The sequence below is a fragment of the Culex quinquefasciatus genome, chromosome 3 (assembly GCF_015732765.1).
Source record: "Culex quinquefasciatus strain JHB chromosome 3, VPISU_Cqui_1.0_pri_paternal, whole genome shotgun sequence".
Classification (NCBI taxonomy): Eukaryota; Metazoa; Arthropoda; class Insecta; order Diptera; family Culicidae; genus Culex; species Culex quinquefasciatus.
In genome coordinates, this window is record NC_051863.1 from 174,749,392 (window position 1) to 174,770,493 (window position 21,102).

Consider the following 21,102-nt stretch of genomic DNA (forward strand, 5'->3'; position numbering starts at 1 on the left):
TAAATAATTTGCAACGTTTTGCCAATTTTTCTTTGATTTTTTGATTCAAATGAATCTCAAATACGTTTTTTTTCATTTCTGATTTTTTTTAAATTTTATCTATGTGCTAAAGGCACTGCAGTTCAGTACGGTAGAAAACCTAGTATCGGAGTTATAATTTATTAAAAAATGATGATTTTTGAACAAAATGTCTAACAAAAATAATTGCAAATCAAATTTGCATTCGAATGTTACTTTCTTTTTTTATAAAGCTTTCTTTAAGCTGATAGCACGTTCATGGGATTTTTTTTCGAAAAAATGTTCAATTTTGTGTAATTTCAAAATAACTAATAAAGAAGAAGCATTCATCAACAACAAAATCCAAACCGGTGAGAAAATTTCTAGCAACTCTAACTTTTACCTTCAATGATCTGACAACTGGTTGCTTAGAAATAGGTTCTTCTTCATCTTTCAATTAACTATAACTCGGTAAATCTCTGGTGGTGTGCACTGTGCCATAAAATTCAAATTTTTTTGAAATTTTCTTTTTTTTTCAAATTTTTTTCTAAATCAGGTCTTATATTTTCAATTGTCCAAAAAAATGTGTTTTCATCTCAACTTTGACAATTTTAATCCAAATAAAAATGTCCAATCCATATGGAAAATTCTAATCCCAAAAAATGCAAATTCTAGAAAATAATTTATTTGCAGAAATTGTACGAAAAAATTATAGTTTATTATGAACAAAATTTTTTTTTTTCGTCAAAATTACCGCGTAGATATTTGGTATTCCAAAATTTTTAAAATCAAAATAAAAAATGGTTTGTCGTGCCTTTTAAAAAATAATGAAATATAAAAAACTCTTAACATGTTATAAAAAGTTTGCATCATTTATTTAAACGTAATTGAAACCGATGCTTCGCTAATTAGCAAATTTTTTTCTGTAAGTTATTGTTCTGAGTATCCTTCTTTGGTAAAACAAATATTTTCTCACGTTGCTCCATTTAACTCAAATTGGCTCGTCAAGTACATTTAAAATAGGTTAATAATTTTATTTTAAAAAAATCAATCCAAATTAAACCCTCAAATAAACCTACTGATTTCTAAGTTGGTCATGCTTCAAAAAATTTAAACAGAATTTGAAATCAATTTATAATTTGGCTTTCCAAATTACTTTATAGACGAGGAACCAATCCAGTATATAAGTGTAATGACACCAGAAAAATCGCTTTTCCAATTTATTATTAGATAACTGCGCACGGTGTTACTAGTTTTTCCTCTTCTGTCACCTAACGCGACCAAGCCCTTTAGCGGCGATGATGGCGCAACGGCTTTAACAGGCCCAAACGGAAGCGCTTAAAATGTCACTCCAAACGAGACCTGTCGCCTCGACAAGCGCGCGCCTCCGACAGGTCTCCCCAGAGAGTGGGGAAAAATCAGGAAGTCCCCACACTGCCTAAGTCTGAGTTTAGCAAAGAAAATCAGCAAAACCAAACAAAAAACGCGGGACAGGTAGTATGCTGGAGCAGCGGCAGGTGCTGGTGGCTGGTTTGGATCAATTTCCCGCCGAGACCCCGACGATTGAACCGTTTCTTATCGCTCGATAGCTATCGAAACACCAGCAGGTGAAAGTCGCCAAACTGCACCCAGCTTTTGCAATGCCATTGCCGAAGACGATGAGGAGGCGGAGGAGGAGAACTCTTGGAGTGTGGTCACGAAGTGTTTGGTGACCGGGATAGATCTTTAGTTAGACCAGAGTCCACCAGCTTATCGGTGAATCAGTTGGCTGTGCTAGACTTTGTTTCGTGGATTAAAATAATTTAAAAAAAAAACAGAAAATTTTATTACAATTTATTTTGTGATCTGAGATCCAGAATATTACTTTTAAACATCTGCAAATAATCCAGAAATTTGAGGATAAATTAAGACTGTAAAATAATTACAGGCAAATCTTTGGAAAATTATTTTTTTTTTAAATAATTTTTCAATTGTGTTACAATGAGCATAAACATGACTCCAAAAATGTTCCTAAGAGCTATATCGTTGTTACATGGATAGAAATCCTTCAAGCAAATTCTGTAACTCTATATGTTGTCATTTGATTCGATTTTGGAAGTAATTTTGTCGAATTTGAAAACATTTACAGCGAAATCGAAAAAAAATCGGGTTTGGAAACATTTCAATGTTTACAAATTCGACAACATGTAATAAATTTTTTCGTGATTCGTGAACCTGAACATTTTCTAGTACAAACTGTATTATGAACTAACCCAAAATAGCACAAAATTTCTCAAACAAATACTCATGGGTAATAATAATGACGCCAAATATAAAATAAAAATCACTCAACCATCCCACCCACATTGTCATCCCCCTTTTTATGCCGCGATTATTAACTGAGCGGAAGTAGACACATGGCATCCCTTTGTAAGTCCCAAAAGGACTCGCCTCGCATCCTTTTTAGGATAATGAGATGAAAAACAGCAAATGGCTGAGGCCTGTCAACACCTCCTACGAAGGTATTCGGCACCGTTGATGAACGTTGTGGCACTGGAATACAAAATTAGCATTTACCACCCTTCGACTCCCAGCTCCCAGCTTCCGATTAGGTTGTGCTGTCTTGGCGCATGTCGATTTTGGGCCACTTTGAGAAAGACGTAATTATGTGCTCCTTTTCATATAATGTCTTTTACAGATACTGGTAAACTTGCTGGCAAATCGATGAAACGAATCGAAAAATCGAATCGAAGTTAAAAATAACCATATAATTCCGTGTCATGTTGCCACACGTCATACAAAATGTTATCCTGTTAGAACCAATTGTCACGCGTGAGTGCCCTCTATCTGTTTACGTTTTATGTTATAAGATTAGTCATACTTTGTGTGACGAAAGAAGTCATTTTATTGAATTTGTTCACCTATACAAGTCTCTATACAATTTTGGTAGCTGTCCATACAAAAATTTAGAGGTGGGTAAAACCGGTTTTTTTTTGGAGCCGCTCATTTTCGTTCGCTCATTAAAAAGAGCCGCTCTTTTGAACGGCTCTTTCGCTCTTTTACAAAATATAGATGAAAAGGTTTTTTTTGGGAATGCTGTGATTTTTAAGGTTATTTTACATTGGAATCATATAAATTATAATTATTTAAAAAAATTAAACTAAAAATGAGAAGATGCCCTTGAAACTCATAGGTCTTGACGGTCTCCATGTCAACATTTCCACTCGAACCTAATCGTTTGTATAATTGAATGGCATCCAAACACAAATCTAGGATTTTGAAGAAGTTGCTATTAATTTTTAAATTGCGTTTAACTAATGCTGATATTTAATTTAGAGAAAAAAAAAAAGTTTATTCTTTTCCACATTCTGATTTGATCGATAAAGTCTATTAGCGCTAAAGTTCAATCGGGGATGAGGATTAATTTTTTCCGTTAAGTAATTTGAAATGCTCAAATTTGTATTCGGGTAATACTTTAATGTGCGATCAGTTGTAGATTTTTTTTTTCAATTTGTTTAGAAAATTATTTACTTTTGGAGTTTCAAAAAAGGAGGAATTTGTTAATATGAGTTTGAAAGTTATTCGTTGGTGTTCAAATCATGCCTATTGAGAGTCTTTCAATATATATTGATGAGAAAGTTGTCATAGACACCGCAATGAAATAAAGTCCAGACTCGATTATACGAAACCTCAATTATCGGAACTTTCGATTATCCGAAGGTTCGTGTAGGACTTCAAATAGTTGAATCAAGGGCAAAAAAAATTTTTTTCGTATTTTTTTATTTTCTTACTTTTAAAAACAAATTGCGATCCAATCTTAGTCAAATTTTAATTTTAACAGATCTCAAAAAACATTTTTCCAATATTTCACCACCACCATTTCAGTGATGTGCCGCCATCTTGGATTTAAACGTTCTAAATCACTTTAGAGTACTAAGCTCGATAATCAAAAATAAGACATCAAAAAAAATATTTTTTTTTGTGATTCTATTATCCGAATTGAAATTTTCCCATGGCCTTCGGATAATCGAGTCAGGACTGTATGACGATTCAGCTCTGAAAATGTCAGGAAATAGCCCCACTTTAACCTTAAATTGCATTTTCAATTCTCAAAAACAAATTTAATACTACATTTTGTTGAAAATTCAATTATTTTTTTATAACAAGTTTAGAAATCATTCCATCTTTAAACGGTTCTTTCAAAAGACCGGAGTTTAAAAAAGAACCGCGTTCGTTCGCTCTTTTCAATGAACTGGCTCTTTGAGCGGCTCGCTCTTTTTTTTTTTTGAAAAATTGTACGTAAATGTTAGTATCTCTGGAAAAAATAAAGGTATTGATGAAGAATATTCAGAAAAAATAGGTACAATGAAAAAAAATGCCGGTTTTTAAATAAATTCCTAAAATTCGTATTTTCTCAGTTTAAGAAAAAAAAATCAAAAGTTTTTGCAGACAAGAGCTAAAAATTTAAATCTTACTCGAACATCTTTTTAAAACCAGTTTTAATGTTAAATTCGATTTAACAATCGAAAAATAATTTACACAAATTTTGATAAAGTGCACCGTTTTGGAGATACTGACTTAAAGTTTGATTTTATTAACATTTGCAGTTTCACAATTTTTAAAAAACAATGTCCATGATTAACCATTCCAGAAAAAAAAAAGTTTTTTTTCGAAAACACCTATTTAAAAAAAATTTGGAATGAAGACTAAAATTTTAAATGGACCAAAATATCTATATTTTGGGTAAGATTTCCATTAAAAAAAAAAACTCAATTTAAAAAAAATCATAACTTGCTAATGGAAACTTGCTCATATGCTTTCTCCAAAAGATTCGTCAAAATCCTACGTGAGGCTTCAAAGCACAACCACGACGAGTTATCGCGTGTGCAGTCATCCGGATCCAGACGGCGAAGGCTTCCTGGACGGACGTGCGCCAGCATCCAGCCGACAAGTCATCTATATTTGATGAGCTTCCCTGCCGCTGCTGACGTGGAACGTGTTTCATATGATGTTGAGTTATGTAGGGAAGGTGTTCCTATTTGGGCCTACTAAGCAAAGATTCGATTGATTTTGACAGTTCCACAAAAACCAGCAAACTTTTTGGTATAATAGCTATGGAATCCTTATGAGAAACCAAGCGCCTCCATTGTATCTCCCCTTCTAAAATTAAATCCATGAAGACGCATGATTTCTTAGAATGGAACGTAATATGTTTTATTTTATATTCTTACAAAACGTGGCGAGAAATTAACAGAGAAAACATTACAGTATTGAGTTGTGGAATTTCTAAGATTTGTTTTTTTTTTATAAAATAAAGTTAAAATGTTTTTCCAAATAATCCACATTCCAAGTGAGCTAATTTCTAGAGTTGACACCATTATGTCCTGTCTGCATTGCAAACAAGATAAATCCACTAAAACCAGGAACGTTATCCCCTTACTGTTGTTGCTGTGGTTGCTGCCGCTGATGACGATGCTGCCAAGAGTTTAGTGGTAGACACTCTCTGGTAAAGCCGGCGACATAATGAGACTTTATCGTGTCTCCCCCTTCTTTAGTCAGAGGCTCTAAGTTCTGTTGTCGTCAAGCAAGGACACGAGAGGAGTTTGCCAAATGCGGGTCCCGGGGATATAAATACGAAATGGATCAATATTTTGTGAATTTTGTAGCCCGTGTGTTGTGTTGAAAAAGACGCAAAAACGGAGGTAATGTCCTTGGAGCACTGCGGCGGAAGATCTGTAATACAAAAGACGGATGATGTCGCGAATTTTTGTTTAGCTTTTGGTATCAAAGAAATTGTTTAAAAACACTGAATTTTAAAACAGAACTCTAGTGTGAAGTTCAGTTCAGTTACAGCAGCAAATTGCATACAAAATTACGAAATTCCTTATGCTGTTTATTATATTCACGTTGAACCCTTCTTGTACCGATACTCGTCTACCCCAACCATCCGTTCTGTTTCCAAAGCTTATTCACGAAATTGCCTACCATTTTATCGCCAATCAATTTTATTGCATTCACTTTCTTTCTATCGAGCTAAGCAGAGTTGGCTTTCTGACGTTTTCGTTCAACCTGTGGCGCATATGAATAAAATAAAATCTCTTTATAGCTCAGATACCATACCCAGTAGCCTAGTATTTTCGCGAAATCAACTAGTTAAACCAGCTCAATAAATTAGAAGAAGCAAAAAATTGCTCCCAACTGATTAGCCCAAATTTTCGAACCGCCGGAGAAAGGTGAGCAGCAGGCACACCGGGTTAATGTCTTGAAATCTCCCCGCCACAATCCGGACAGGTGAGACTACCGGCATTCCAGCAAAGTGCCCGATAATAGCCCGTTATAAATGCTGGGCTCTGTAGGCCAAACCAGCCACATGATTATGGCGATTTTGGTGTTGTTGTTTATTTCTGTAAAAAAATAGCTAATAAAACGGCAAACCAGACGCAGGGGGGGCAGTTTTGGGATGATAGTGAAAAAATCGGTACAGTTGAGATCAGTTGTTTAGACACTATGCTAAATCTATTCCGAAAACGTTCAAGATCATAAAAATAGTTGAAAACATTCGACACAGACTGTTCAACGTTCGGTACCAATTTTATGCTCCTGCTGTCTGACTTTGTACATAGAGCTCAATGGCAACAGGTTGAGCAAAAGATAGAGAAAAAAAAACAAGCAACGAGCGATGAAAACTTTAAGCCAAAATAGTAGAAGTGATAAAAGCAGCGCGGAAAAGGCTGCCTGTCTCCGGTGATGAACTCAACCGTAGTTGTTGGATAATGTTTCATCGGATTGCATTAATCGAAATTTGTCAATTATTTGTCAATTATGTCGAGATATCGGCAACGAAGATGAAGGGGAGGGTCGACTTTCTGGGGTGCCGTTTTAGTGGTGCAACCAAACTTAACGTGTCTAAACAACAAAAAAAAAAACAAATGGTGTCATGTTTCAAAATAATGCGATTTTTTTTTAAAGATTCTGTTTACTTAGAATTTGTGTTCCTTGTCCCTGATTGAGGTCGAGTGGAGAGGAAGGGGAAGAGCAATAAAAACTACTGAATTTCAAATTTCAAGCAAAATACTGCAAATTTGAAATAGTTTATTTTACACCAGGAAGTAGTGAAATTTTCATTACTTTTTGTTGAATTTCACATTTTTAGGCATTTTTAGGTAAAATACTCAAAAAAACGAGATAATATTCAACCAAAACCATTTCAACCTTCCAAAATAAAACTTTTTTTTAGTGCGTAATGATGGAAAATTGATTTTTAGAAGACATTTTTAAAAATGGACGCTTCGGGTCACAATAGATTCAGCTTTGTTAGCATGTTTGGCCATTTAGAACCGGCTCCGGTGGCTCATAGGACTAGACCATGTCATTTATTTTTGTAGCTTGATGTATTAGGGTGATTCCTTCAAGTTTTATACATTTCCGGCATTGTTCTGTGCAATATTTTTTTTTTATTTTCTTGACCAAAAACCCACATCGAAGGTTGGGAATCCGGAATATCTCCGGTAAAATTAGACCATATTTTTCCGTCTACAGACAGATGAATTCAATTCGGTAAGTTCTACCAAAAGTTTGAATATTAAAAAATAGGGTGAAAATTACTACCGAAGCGTTTGAATGTTAACATCACTATTTTTCAATGATTGTCAACAGTTTTATTATGCTTCTAATATTTGTTAAGTTTTGATTAGAAATGAATTTCATCCCAAATAAAAAAAATAATCTTAATTTTTTTTGTATTTAACAAAATACAATGGTACCAAAATACCATTGTTTCAATGGAAATGTATTATTTCCTTAAGAGTCAAATTTAGTTTTGATCTTTGAGCATAAGAATCAGAATGTTTAAAAAGATTATACGAAAATGCAAAAAGAAATGTTTTAAATTGTTGACAATCACCATTCAAGTTTAAAAAAAGTTGATTGAGGCTTTCGTGATAATTTGTGATGTTAGTTTAAAAATTGTAATTTCAGAAACAACTGAAAATATTCGTTTCTTTTTAACCTAAATTTACTTAGATTCGTGGAAATCCTGAGCCGTTTTCACGATCTATCCTAGGGGTGCCCAACCTTTTGGCCCTGCGGGCCAGATTTGATTTTTCTGAAGCTGTGGCGGGCCGGAAGTTGGAAAAAATCAACAATTCTTTTTTCATCAAACAATTTTCATCAAGTTATTTTAAAGTAAAAAAAAAACAAGTATTGCAAATAAGATTCATAAATCTTGATAATAAGAAAGATAAACATAGATTTCAAAAAAATAAATATATTATATTTTTTATATTGTTTTTGTTTAAAATTGTATTGTAATTATAGTTCAACTTCCTCAACACACCAATATATTTAAAAAATCAATAAGACATGATAAAATTTATTAAATTAAAATATGTATCCAAATCTTCTTTACAAAAAAAAACCTTTTGTGCAGTGATTTTAATTTTCACTTTAAATAATTCGCGTTTTCAAGCTTTTATTTTAACCAAAACTTTAACACTGTAAAGTTGTTCTGAAAAATACACTATTTTTTGCTTATTCATTTATTCAAAAATAAATTTTAATCAAGTTCCTCAAAAAATTAAAATTTCAATTTGAAGTAAGCTCAGAAAAAAATATTTAGTGTCTTTTTGTAAATTTTTAGACAACAATCTATTTTTTCATATATTTTACAAAATGGATAATTTTGTTTTCTTGCTCAGTTTGTCAGTTTGATAATTGATTCTGAAAATATCAGTAAAAAAATAATCAGAATTAAATTACAACATACAAAATGTTTGAATTTCAAACTAAAAGTGAAAAAGTGCAAAGGCAAAATTAAAAAAAAAAACGTTGAAATAGCAACATTTTATTGCAAAAACAACAAAATATTCCTATTTATTTTTTTTTAATGTGCAAAAATTTTATGTAAATCTTATTATTAATATAATATTTTGTTGAAAAGCCGTCGCGGGCCGGATGAAATGGCTCCACGGGCCGGACGTTGGGCAGGCATGATCTATCCCATAACAATAAAAAAAATGATTTGATTGGAAGGACATAAGCAAAGACACAACAAAAGTTTTTATCTCTACTCTGCTTTTCAATGGTTGTTTTTAAAAGTTTTTTTTAATTAACAGGGTTTGTTCTAAAAAAAGAAACATCTACTGTACTCAAAATTTTCCATTATAATGTTTTGCCCATTTCCAAATTTATATGTTCTATTTTTATCCAAAAATAAAAACTGAATAAAGCAAAAAAAATAAAAAGGTTAAACAAATTTCAATTACAGGCAACAGTATCAACATTTGGATAAAAAAAAGTGTTTTAAAATGTATTATACACCTGTCCAATTGTTTTGAAATCATTAATTTCCAAGATTTCTAAGTATTGACAAAAAAAATATTTTTGCGGAAAAAATTGTTTTTACGGTGCTGTACATTGTAATTTCATAAAAGTTTAAAATATTTTCAAACGAGCCCAAACGTGCTAAATACGATTATTAATGCAGAAAAAGGCATTTTAGATTGTTGTCAATCGATTAGACTTTTACTAACATTGAAATTTTTATGTTATTTGATTTTTCGGACAAATTTTGAAGGGGGTGACATAAACATTGGAAAATATTTGCAACGGCCTAATTGCTAATGCATAAATAGGATAATTTTCTGATTTATTTTGAGGAAATTGTTTGAAAAATATCGAGCTCAAGGGGGAGGAGAAAAAAAACCGCACAATCGGTTTGCAATCATTAGTTTACACAAATCTAAGTTTTAACGAAAATATTTTTTTTTTGTGCAAACCTGAGCAGACGGAAATAACTTTTTTGATATTTGAAAATACTAGACCAATAACATTTTATGTTATTTATAACAAGAATTGTTATTCGCCGTTATGATTTTTATGTTATTGGATTGTTGTTGTAATAACAGACTAATAACATTTTTAGTTATTCTTCGAACAAATCTTTGTAATTATTTTTTGTTATTTTAACAACTAATCCGATCATCCCAATAACATTTTGCGGTTTTCTTCCATAACAAAAAAAATTATTCCTTAGTTGTTTTTGCTGTCAACCAATATCGGACCAATAACATTTTTTGTTATGATAACATAAACTGTTATTAAACTCTTATATCAAAATCGATTTTTCAAGAAGATTCCATAACACTTTCTGTTATGTACCGTGGCACCGTCATTAGGGGTGACATTGGGTCTGGGGTGAGATTGGGTCATACAAAAATCTGCATTTTTGTATGACCCAATTTCACCACCCAGACCCAATGTCACCCCTGATGACGGTAGGTACTGTACATTGAAAGTTCACTAAAATTTAAAATATTTTTAAATCAACTTAAACATGTTAAAACTTAATATAAATGCAGGGGAATGCATTTTAAGTTTTTTTGCACTCTAAGTTACATTGACATTTTGAAGTTACTTGAAACAATATTTTTTGCTCTCTGATTTTTCGAACCTTATTTGACAAAAACTTTGAAAAATAATTGCAACTGCATTAAGCGGTTTTATCTAGTTGATTTTGAGAATACCACGATTACAATTTCCGAATGACTTGTTCTGCCTTATTTGAAACTATTTTCTTTCTATCAAACTTCATATCTTACTTTAGTACTCAAATCTGCATTTCACAAAAACCTCACAATCTTTCCAAAACTTCCCTGTTTTAAAACTCGCCCAATTGCACTATTTTATCACCAAACAACATCACGTTAGGCCCGTTAAACAGAGTGGCGGCGATCGCTGAGTTGACATTTTAATGGGACCGGGCGCAATGTTTTTTTCGACTTCAATTTCATTCCGAGCGGAAAGACAAAATTGACGACGACGACGGTCCAGTTCCAAGCGTAGCGAGCATAACACATTTTTTTAACGTCCACCAATTATGTGACATCGCGGGGTTGTGAAATGGTTGTGGTTTGCGAACCAGTGTTACGAAATTTATTTTAGTACAGGTTTTTTTGGTTTTATGTTTTGTGTTTATGTTTATGATTAGTTTTTTTTTTTAAAGGTTTAGTTCACCTTACCAATATTCACCCATTTTTTTGCTTTATTTTAATTTTCTTTTTTATTTCCTTTTATTTCAGATTACTTTACGTTCCGGACAGTATTATTATGTTCAGTTGGCTTAAGTTAACCTGATGCAGCTCGAGTGGAATCGGTACAGCACATGGGGTTCGGTGGTGTTGGCTTGAGTCATCACTGCAGAAGAAAGCTTGGAAAATTGGTCATCTTCCACCCACCACGCTAAATTTGTGCCGTGTTTTTTTCTCTAACTTTATTTGAACAAAAGGTGCTGTAAATTGAAGTTAAGGGGTGATTTCAAATGTTGTTTTTCTTCCGTGATAGAGCAAGAAAGGATCGATTGTTTTGTAGAATTCAGTAGTGTTAGCTTGTTATGAAAGCTTGTTTGATTTTTCACAACCGTCCACAATAGTTAATTTTGCGTTGTTACATTTCACCTTTAAAAATCATCGAAAAAGTTTGAAGCGATACGGAACGAGTTTGCGGAGAAGTGGCGTGCCCTGCTGGAGACTGGTGGCGCCGGAGGTGGTCTCAGCTTGAGTGACCCGGAGCAGCTGCATCAGACGCCACGTGGTACTGGCGGAGACCGGCGGCGGCACGTGGAAGACAGCAGCGATAACGACGATTGCCAGTACGGCGACGGCGACGACGACAGTATGACTAACTCACAGGTATATAAAAAAATCGATGGGGCTAAAACCATTCTGCTGATGCTTGCGGTGTCGATTAATTGCATTCTCTGCAGTGCGCTCACGTTCTGCCCGGCCAAAGAGTGCGCAGTTAAAGTGTGGGGCTCGATACAAATAAGTGACGTGATTTTATCTTGCGTATTATAAATTAGTTATTAAAAGGTATGCCAAGCGAAATATTGACAAACAAAGACGTGCGGTAACTTTTTGTTCCTCACGGAATTTCAGAGATTCAGCGATTGCAACTCGTTCGTTTTGCGATCAAAAGTGCAATGAATTGTAAAACACAATTCGTATCAAATAGGGGAAAGAATCCAAAAACCGCCCTGGTCTTATTTTAGTCTACTTACTCTGAAACATGACTTGTAACGTCTGAAAGCATAATTTTCTCCACCTAGTTGTTGCATCGAATGTCATGATCATGTTTTGTACTGGAACAGAGTTTATCTCGGGTTAGTTTTGAAAATGACTAAAGCGGTGCCAAATTTGAATTTCCATCCAACACAAAAAGATATCGTAAACCATTTAAAAAAATATATATAATCCCGACTCGACACTGCTAGAGTTTTGATTATCGGTTTCAAAGGAACTTCGAATAATCGAATCATGAACAAAAAATCGTAATTTTTTATTTTCTTACTTTTAACATCAAATTCGAGTTCTGCGATCACATTTCAGTCGAATTTAAATGGTTGATTGCCTATAAAATAACGAAATGCATTTTCTCAATCTTTCAACATCGCCATTTTGGTCGCCATCTTGGATCTAACATTTTTAAATAACTTTTTGCAATTCCGTCGTAAAACTACTTACTTTTCCTGTCATTCTTGAACGACGAAATAGCCTACTTTTCTGTACCAAAAATAACAAAATCGCATAGCAACACTTTTTAAAATAAATGCTGAAAAGTACTGAAATGGGTGCTGAAAAGTTGAACTTTTCAGCACTTTTTTTTGAAAAGTAACACTTTTCAACATTTTTTCATTTTTCATGAAAATTTGACTTAAAATTTCACTCATCGGTTGTTTTTCGGAATTGCAAAAAATGTTGTATGGAACTCGTTGCAAAACTTGACTTTTTTCAGCACTCTTCGTATTTATCCAACTCGGTGAACCTCGTTGGATAAATGTACGACTCGTGCTGAAAAAATCATCTTTTTGCAACTTGTTGCATAAACTACTATTTGAGTGGTTTATAGGTCATACTGTAAGGCTACCAACTCTTGCTGAGCAAAAATCCGTACACTTTGTCGATATGCCACCATGGTATAACAAAAACTGTCATTGAATTATTTAGATAAATTAAATTTAATAAATCTTAGAATTAAAAATATAAAACTGTGTCGTTTTTACAGCTAACAAATTTCACAAAATGCTATCAGAGTGCTTATAACTTGCACGTTTAAAAGTATTCATAAAAAAAACCACGATTTGAATCAATTAATTATGTTCTTCAATTTTGTTTTGTTAAACGTTTAAAAGTTTACGAAATGTCAAGATTGTTTTTACGAATAATATCGCTCTTAGTGTTATCACGAACACTTTTCCAGAGTTTTTTTTTATTGAAAAGGTCCTATAGCATGTGAAACACAACAGTTTATAGGACCTTTACAAAAACTCTAGATTTGTTAAATGTTCAAATGTTTTCACAAGTTTTAGAAAGCTTTTAGAAATGGAATATATTTAGTGAGGAATTTCTAAAAGAACAATTCCAGAGTTTTTTTTAAAGGTCCTATCAACATAAGCAAGACAATAGTTTAAAAACTCTAGAATTATTGATAATCAAGTTTGAATTGAAGAAAACCCCGGAAAACTCTCCCTTTTTAAATCAAACTCACAGAAACCAAAAATTTCTAGTTAACAAAACCTTCGACCAAATTAAAAAAGCAATTCAATGATTAAAAAGTTGTTAAAATTCCGTACAAATCCGTATTATGCGTAAAATTCCCTACAAAAATTCCGGCCTGTTAAAAATCCGCGAAGAGGTTCGAAATTCCGTATGGTAAGGAAAAAATCCGTACAGTTGGTAGCCTTAGCTCATCCTTAAGCAAGACAATCAAAAATGAGAAAGCGATTTTTTTTCTTTTGTGATTTGATTATCCGATTTGAAACTCAAACATAAAAAATAAAAAAAATATATATGAATATTCAGTTCAAAGCCTGACATAAATTTCTTCGTTTGGGGCTTTGTACCTTCAGCTTCACAATACAGCCAAAAGATATGTTTTTTAAATGTTTTTCGCAGACAAATCGTTTATATTGAGCGGGTGATTTTTTAATATAATTAGCTCTTAAATCATTATCATTTGGCCTTCACGTACTAATAGTTTCAATCCAAATTAAAAAAAGTTTATTTTCGGAATATTAATGTTATTTTAAATCAATTTATATGTAATACATATGTGAAATTACACATAAAACGATGTAAATTTAAACAATTTTAGAAGTAATGTATCATAAATCTGCCAACATTTCCAGATGTAATATGACCATGATTAATTTACTACACAGTAAAAAATGTGTAAATTTGGAAGGTGTAATTTGGAAGGTTGAATATTACCTCTTTTATTATGTAATTTTATCTCAATTTAGACTAAAAAAGTGACATTACACCAGAAAAGTGGTAAAATTACACATTTTCAGAGGTCACACCTTTTTTCTGACATAAAAGATGTACCCCTTCCCAGATGTAATATTACCATGATTTTTTTTACTGTGTGTGTAAATTCAAAAATTTAAATTTGCATGGTTGCAAATTCAAATGTTTACCTTTTTTATGTATCTAAATTTTTGTATATGTGAAAAATAGAATTACCACAAACTTGAGCGGTCAAATCATTTGAGAAATTTGCAAGAGATTCTTCCATATTTTTTCGTATTTTTTTTTTCTTTTTTTATCGTTCTGTGATTAAAAAAAAATAAATTTAAAAAAACCTGGAATTTCCTAATTTGATTAAAATTTTAAAAATAAACCTCATACAGTTATTTTTTTTTTTGTAAATTTGGAAGGCGTAATTAAGACTGAAAAAGTGACATTACAAAAGAAAAGTAGTAAAGTTACACATTTTCACAGGCAAAATTACACATTTTTTTGACATGAAAGATGTACCGCTTCCCAGATGTAATATTATTATGATTATTTTTCCTTTGCAGACAAATTTTCAACTTTGCCGATGTACCCTTTTTGTACTGTGTAAAATACTTTGGTTGACCTAAGGCTTAGACGTCGTGGGACCTGTAAATGAACTCTGTTTTTCCAGGATGAAGAGTTGTTAATTTTAAATTGTTTTTTTTGCTCATTCATTTCAGGAAACATATTGATTAAGAGACACACTTTAAAATTAGGAGGACATGCAATAAAATTTTTTTTTTTAGAAGTTTAATCAGTTTTTGTTAGAAAATTAGAACCTCTTAAATTTAAACTAAGAGGTTTCCACCCCAGAGCAGAGTTTTGATTTTTTTTACGTTTCAATTATAAATAACAAACTTGCAAAAAAATAATTTACATCACATAAAAGTCAGAATTCTCATGGGACCTGATTGCTCACAATCTTCCCCTTCACCGGTGAGCACAAATCGGACGCGACGCAATAAGCCTTGATAAATTCCTACCGCACGTCACTACCACACCAAGCGCTACTGAATACTCTCTCTTGTGCTCTCACTCGGATAGACTGGTTTGCGATTGGCTCCAAGCTTATTCAATATAGTCTGCGATCGGCAACCATTGTTTCGATTGCTTAAAATCAAGGGTTGCTCCACAAAGACTCAGTCACTCGCGAGCAGAAATCTAGCACGAAGCAAAACTGCTCCGATGTATTCCTATCGTTTATCACTTCAACACCAATCGCTACTGAACACTCTCTCTTTGCTCTCCCTCTCACTCCAATCGGGTACTTCAGCGAATGGTTCAGAGAGACCGATTGCGTTATGTCGCTCAAAGCTGACTTAAAATAGTTTGCGATCGGCTTTGTTTTGATCATTTATTTATCTGCTTTTAATCAATGCTTTCAAAACTATTTTAAAATTTTGTTATTTGCACAACATTTGAAAGCAATTTTCACAATGGCAGCTAGGGAGTCGTGTTCAGTAGCAAATGGTTACGCGCTGTAATCGTCAAAGATTCGTTCGGTGATGAGTAAGTGATTTTTGATCTATGAATCGTTAATCAGGACCCTTGCTTGAAATAAATGTTACTAAAAACATTTCAAAATTTTCTTGTTTACACAACATCAAGTATATTCTTGAGCATATTCACGAAGTATTTGAATCGCTGTGTTCGCTGACTACTTGCGAATCGTAATGTTTTTTGAAGGAAAATATTATTTACTCTTTTGTCTAACTTTTTTTTGTTTCTGTAAAACTAAGGTAAAAAAGGGAGCACTAAAATCAAGGCTCAACAAAATGTAACGAATTTTAACAAAACATATTTTTTTAAACATAATCTTACCTTTATAAGATTTCACTTAGAAACAAGCTTTGTCCAATTTACATATGTAATTCGCATTTTTTAACATTGAACTGATTTGGCATTGGCAAATATAAACTGAATGGTCTGATCTTAATAAACGAATTGATAGAATATTTTTGTATCCTATTTCTCACACTCCTCTTTTCTCTCCCAACCCCCTCAGCTATGGTTCCGCGGCGTGCGGCCCTCCAAGTTCCGGCACGTGTACGGGCTGCCTACGCGCAAGGAGTGCTGCTACACGGACATCAGCGTGGTGCGCAGCGGCAACGATGGCAACTTTTGCGCCGTCAATCCCACCTTCCTGGCGATCGTCGCCGACACCACGTTCGTCGTGATCCCGATCAACCAGACGGGCCGGATCGACTTTCAGTGCTGCAAGGTGATCGGGCACACGGGGCAGATTCTGGACCTGAAGTGGAACCCGTTCGACGATCAGATGATCGCGTCGGCGTCGGACGACTGCACGATCAAGATCTGGAAGGTGCCGGAGGGTGGGCTGACGGCTAACTTGAGTGAATGTATGGTTGAGTTGGTTGGCCACAAGCGCAAGGTGATGCACGTGGAGTGGCATCCGACGGCGGCCAATGTGCTGATCAGCGCTGGGTTTGATCACTTGGTTTGTGTGTGGGACGTTGGGAACAGCGAGAAGCCACTGCTGAACGTGATCAGCTGCCACGTGGACATGATCTACAGTTTGGCGGTCAGCCGGGACGGGGCGTTGATCGCGACGACTTCGAAGGACAAGAAGCTGAGGGTGATCGAGCCGAGGAGTGGAATTGTGGTGTCGGTGAGTTTTGGGTTTTTGGGGGTGGAGGTTGGTGTTGAAGTTTGGTGGTCATTGGTTTTGTATTTTTTGTAGGAGGGAGTCTGTCATTTGGGAACCAAGTGTTCGAAGGCGGTTTTCTTGGATAACAACAGAATCTTGACGACCGGATTTTCGCGCCATTCGGACCGACAATTTGCCGTGTGGGATCAGCATGACCTGAAGAAGCCTCTGGTACAGGAAGTGATCGACAGTTCAAGTGGTGTTGTGACGCCCTACTTTGACTACGACACTCGCATGATCTACTTGGCGGGTAAGGGTGATGGCAACATTCGGTACTACGAAGTGGTGGACGAACCTCCGTACGTGTACTATCTGAACCAGTTTCTGTCGGGACAACCGCAGAAAGCGCTTGGGTTTATGCCGAAGCGGGGCGTTACCGTGTCCCAGTGCGAGGTGTTCCGGTTCTACAAACTGCACGCCGCAGGAAACATCTGCGAACCCATCTCGATGATCGTGCCGCGCAAGTCAACGCTGTTCCAGAGTGACCTGTACCCGGACACGCTGGCCAATGTGCCCGCGATCGGTGCCAAAGAGTGGTTCTCGGGCCGGAACGTGCAACCCATGCTGAGATCGATGAAGACTGGTTGGTATTATCAAATCGTAATTTGAAACCATCTCTATAAAGATTGCTTTCTTTCAGGCGAATCTATTCTGGACACCAGCCAGCGCAGGGAGTCCAAAACGGTGCACCACTCCAGCAGCAAAAACAACATCCTGAACAGCCTGAACGGCAATCACACGAACGAACGCCCCGTCAACGGAACCACCCCGTCTATCAACGGAAACTACACAAACGGCAACAGCCAAACAACGACGACGACAACCGGCTCGGTCGTGACCAATGGAAACAGCGCCGGGGGCAAAAACAACAAAGAGAACGAAATCGATAACCGGAAGTTCGAGACCAACAACACGAAAAAGTTTGCGTTCCTGTCGCAACCGACGATACCGGACTACCGGCCACAAACGGTTGGTGGTTCTTAGCGGCACTGACTTTGGCACACATTGATTGATTTTCTTTCTACCATTTTAGCAAATAATCGAAAAGAGCCAGAAGACGTCCACGAATCAGAGTACAAAGTTCCACCAGCTGCAGGCCATCTTCGGGCAGCACCAGACGGCGAACCACAAGGACATTGCCAACCTGCAGAACAATCTGCTCAGCAGTTCGCGGAACAGCTCGCGCAACAGTTCGCTGGAGAACATCAACCTGTTGAACTCGGAGAATGAGGTGAGTTTGCTTTTTCTTTTCACCAACCTCAAATCTAGTAATCCATGCGTTTGACTTGCAGCTCCGAAAGGCGTTCAACAAGCAGTCCGACGAGATCAAGAGCCTCCGGAAGTCGCTGAACAACTCGGAGAAGCGGGTACGCGAACTCGAAGCCGAGGTGAAGCGACTTCAGCTGCAGCTCAAGCACTAAGGTCGACGACAAGATGAATCATAATCTTGGATCCCATTCCCCATTCCCTCGTGTCCCACTTTGAAGAGGAAGTCTCGTGACAAAAGCATGTACTTTGTGTTGTGATTCCTCAAACTCCCCCTCCCCTTAAATTTACGATTAGAGTAGCAGTACGAAGCAGGTAATTCGTATTGTCGTATAAGTAAAAGTGAAGATAATAAATTAACGCAAAAATCTAACGCTAAATCAGTATTTCAACCAGACGGCAAACAAAATGATCATGCTCTCTCTGTAAATGTGTGCGCTTAACCTTTTTTGTTTCCGCTGAGGGAGGACCGGCCACAGCTCAATCGATGGACAAATTTCGTTTTATTTGCGCACAATTTGGAGCGGAATGATAATTGATAAGCTGGAAAAAAAACCAACACTAAAGTGGCTTCTCATACTGCATTTTATTGGGGATGAAAAACGGAAAAGATTTTGAAAAGCGAAAAAAAAACATGTGATTTGTGATTCATTCAGAAAGACAACTAGTGGAAGATGATATTTAAGCTTAGGTGGATAACTAGTGGAAGACATATGAAAAAATACACACGTATATTTTGTAGGTGATTTATCCCATTTAGAAACGTCCAACTCGTTGCTGTATGCAAAACAAAACGACACAAAGCAATTAGCGGACAAATAAATATAACCCCAAAAAATCAGTTACCAAAAAACCGATAAAAACCGGCAGACTGCCCCTACTTTTTTGGTTCTATTTCACTTTTCCAAACATCGATTTTAAAACCAACGTAAAGTAAGAAGTTTTCACTACTTTGACAGGTGAAAGCGGTAAGAAGGTGACAATTATTTAAAAAGATTGGCTGTAACTATTAAATTTTTGTTTGTTTTTAAATTGTGTTTATAACTCAGTTTTCCTCAATTATAAAATTAACTTAGGCAAAAGTTGTTATAAGTTATCGTTAAGGTTTTATTATTTAATATTATTAGAAACTCGAGTTTCCAAGGAAACAACCGTCAGACAACCTTAAATATCGATAAAAGTCATGTTGCGGTTGAAATTCTTGTGTCACTTTGATTAAAAAAGTAGCGAATCTGTCAAAATGCAGAGCATCTCAGGTTTAGCAACAACAACCCGTCTGATTAAATGTCCGATTTGGCACACGAATTTAAACCGCCAAATTCATCTGACATTTCCGTAAAAACAATACAATACTTGCTTGCTGCTGAAACAATCTAAACTCACAAGAGGATTAACAAAATAGACACATTCCGTTTTTTTCTACGAATGCTTAACTATAACTAAATGTAATAAACGCAAATAATGAGCAAAACAGTGTGCTTGTGGAGTCGCCACACAAAAAAAAAAACTTACCAAACATAAAGCACAAAGTACAGCCAACTTAAACAACTAAACCAAGTAGACATTGCGTTTTTTTAAAAACAGGATTTAACAAAAACAAAAAAATGCTTTCATATCAAGCTTTTATCGAGAGAACTACTATCTCCTCCACCACTCTCTAGTTTATGCTAAACGCCTATGTAATCGCGAAACATGAATACGTTCAATACAAACGAAGGGGAACATTTAAAAAGAATCCACACTCACACATTAATAGCGCGGAAAGTGTCCAGAGCAATGCTGAAATGTAAGGTGGCGCTTCAATAAAGTACGAAAAGTATGTGAAGATTGTGGAGCTGAAATGTTTTTTTAGGTTGGTGGAACGAAAAGAAAAATCCTTGACTTTTTACTGTTTAAAATATATTCGAGAAAAAATAAGCCTAATTTCAAAACATTTGAAGCAAAAAAAGTATATCAAAACGATATTTTTTAAAGGTTTAATAAACATGTTTTTGCGTGTTTTTGAAAACCCCTGACATAAACCGGTTCCAAAAAAGCCCAAGAAACAAAAAAAAATCAAAATTTAGTTTTTTGGACATTTTCACAAAGAAAACGCTAAATTTAGTTTATGTTTATTAAAGTTATGCTAAAGTCAAAAATATGGAAAGCAGACAATATTGTAAACGGCGTAAACTTTAAGTTTTATTTTCTTTTTTGGTGTTTTGAGAATCTATTTGCTTCATTTGACTTGAAAAAAAAATATATGATTTGTTTTCAATTTCCAATTAATTAGTTTGTCTTGAGTCCAATACAATTTTTCAAATCAGTATGGGTATGATATTATTTTCTGTATCTGTAAAAAAATACATAGAATCTATCGTAGAACCTTGAAATAAATGTTGTATCGGCCTAATCCAATGAGTAAGTTTTTTTTGAAGTATTTGCACCGGCCTTATAAAATAATGTGTTAAAAAAAGAGTTTTTTTTCAGAAAAAAATGTTTTGGCGATCATGTAGTGCATATCTACAATGTTATTTTCTTTTTACCTAAGCAAAGATGGGTATTCGGGGCTGATGCATCAAGATAATGGAATATTTGAAAATATATTTTTTGCAATTCCGTCGTGAAACTTCTTACTTTTCCTGTCATTCTTGAACGACGAAATAGCCTACTTTTATGTACCAAAAATAACAGAATCGAATAGCAACACTTTTCAAAATAAATGCTGAAAAGTTCTACTTTTCAGCACTCAAATGGGTGTTGAACTTTTCAGCACTTGTTTCGAAAAGTAACACTTTTCAACATTTTTTGGATTTAAACGATTTACTGACAAAATATATGAAAATTTTACATAAAATTTCACTCAGTGTGTGTTTTTTG

General features: G+C 34.9%; 1 protein-coding gene across 3 annotated transcripts in view; it reads left to right on the forward strand.

Moving 5' to 3' along the window:
- Positions 1-20,084, forward strand: part of LOC6047858 (coronin-1A) — a 77,522-nt gene extending 57,438 nt beyond the window's left edge. For 2 of the 3 annotated variants that reach the window (XM_038260495.1, XM_038260496.1), the window contains 5 exons: positions 16,315-16,938; positions 17,011-17,560; positions 17,618-17,946; positions 18,011-18,208; positions 18,270-20,084. In XM_038260495.1, the coding sequence (XP_038116423.1) occupies positions 16,315-16,938; positions 17,011-17,560; positions 17,618-17,946; positions 18,011-18,208; positions 18,270-18,398 (1,830 nt within the window). In that variant the 3' untranslated portion in view covers positions 18,399-20,084. Of the gene's footprint in view, positions 1-11,450; positions 11,664-16,314; positions 16,939-17,010; positions 17,561-17,617; positions 17,947-18,010; positions 18,209-18,269 lie in introns of all 3 variants that reach the window. The other variant, XM_038260494.1, reaches the window with a different exon arrangement.
- The last annotated feature ends 1,018 nt before the right edge of the window (positions 20,085-21,102 follow it).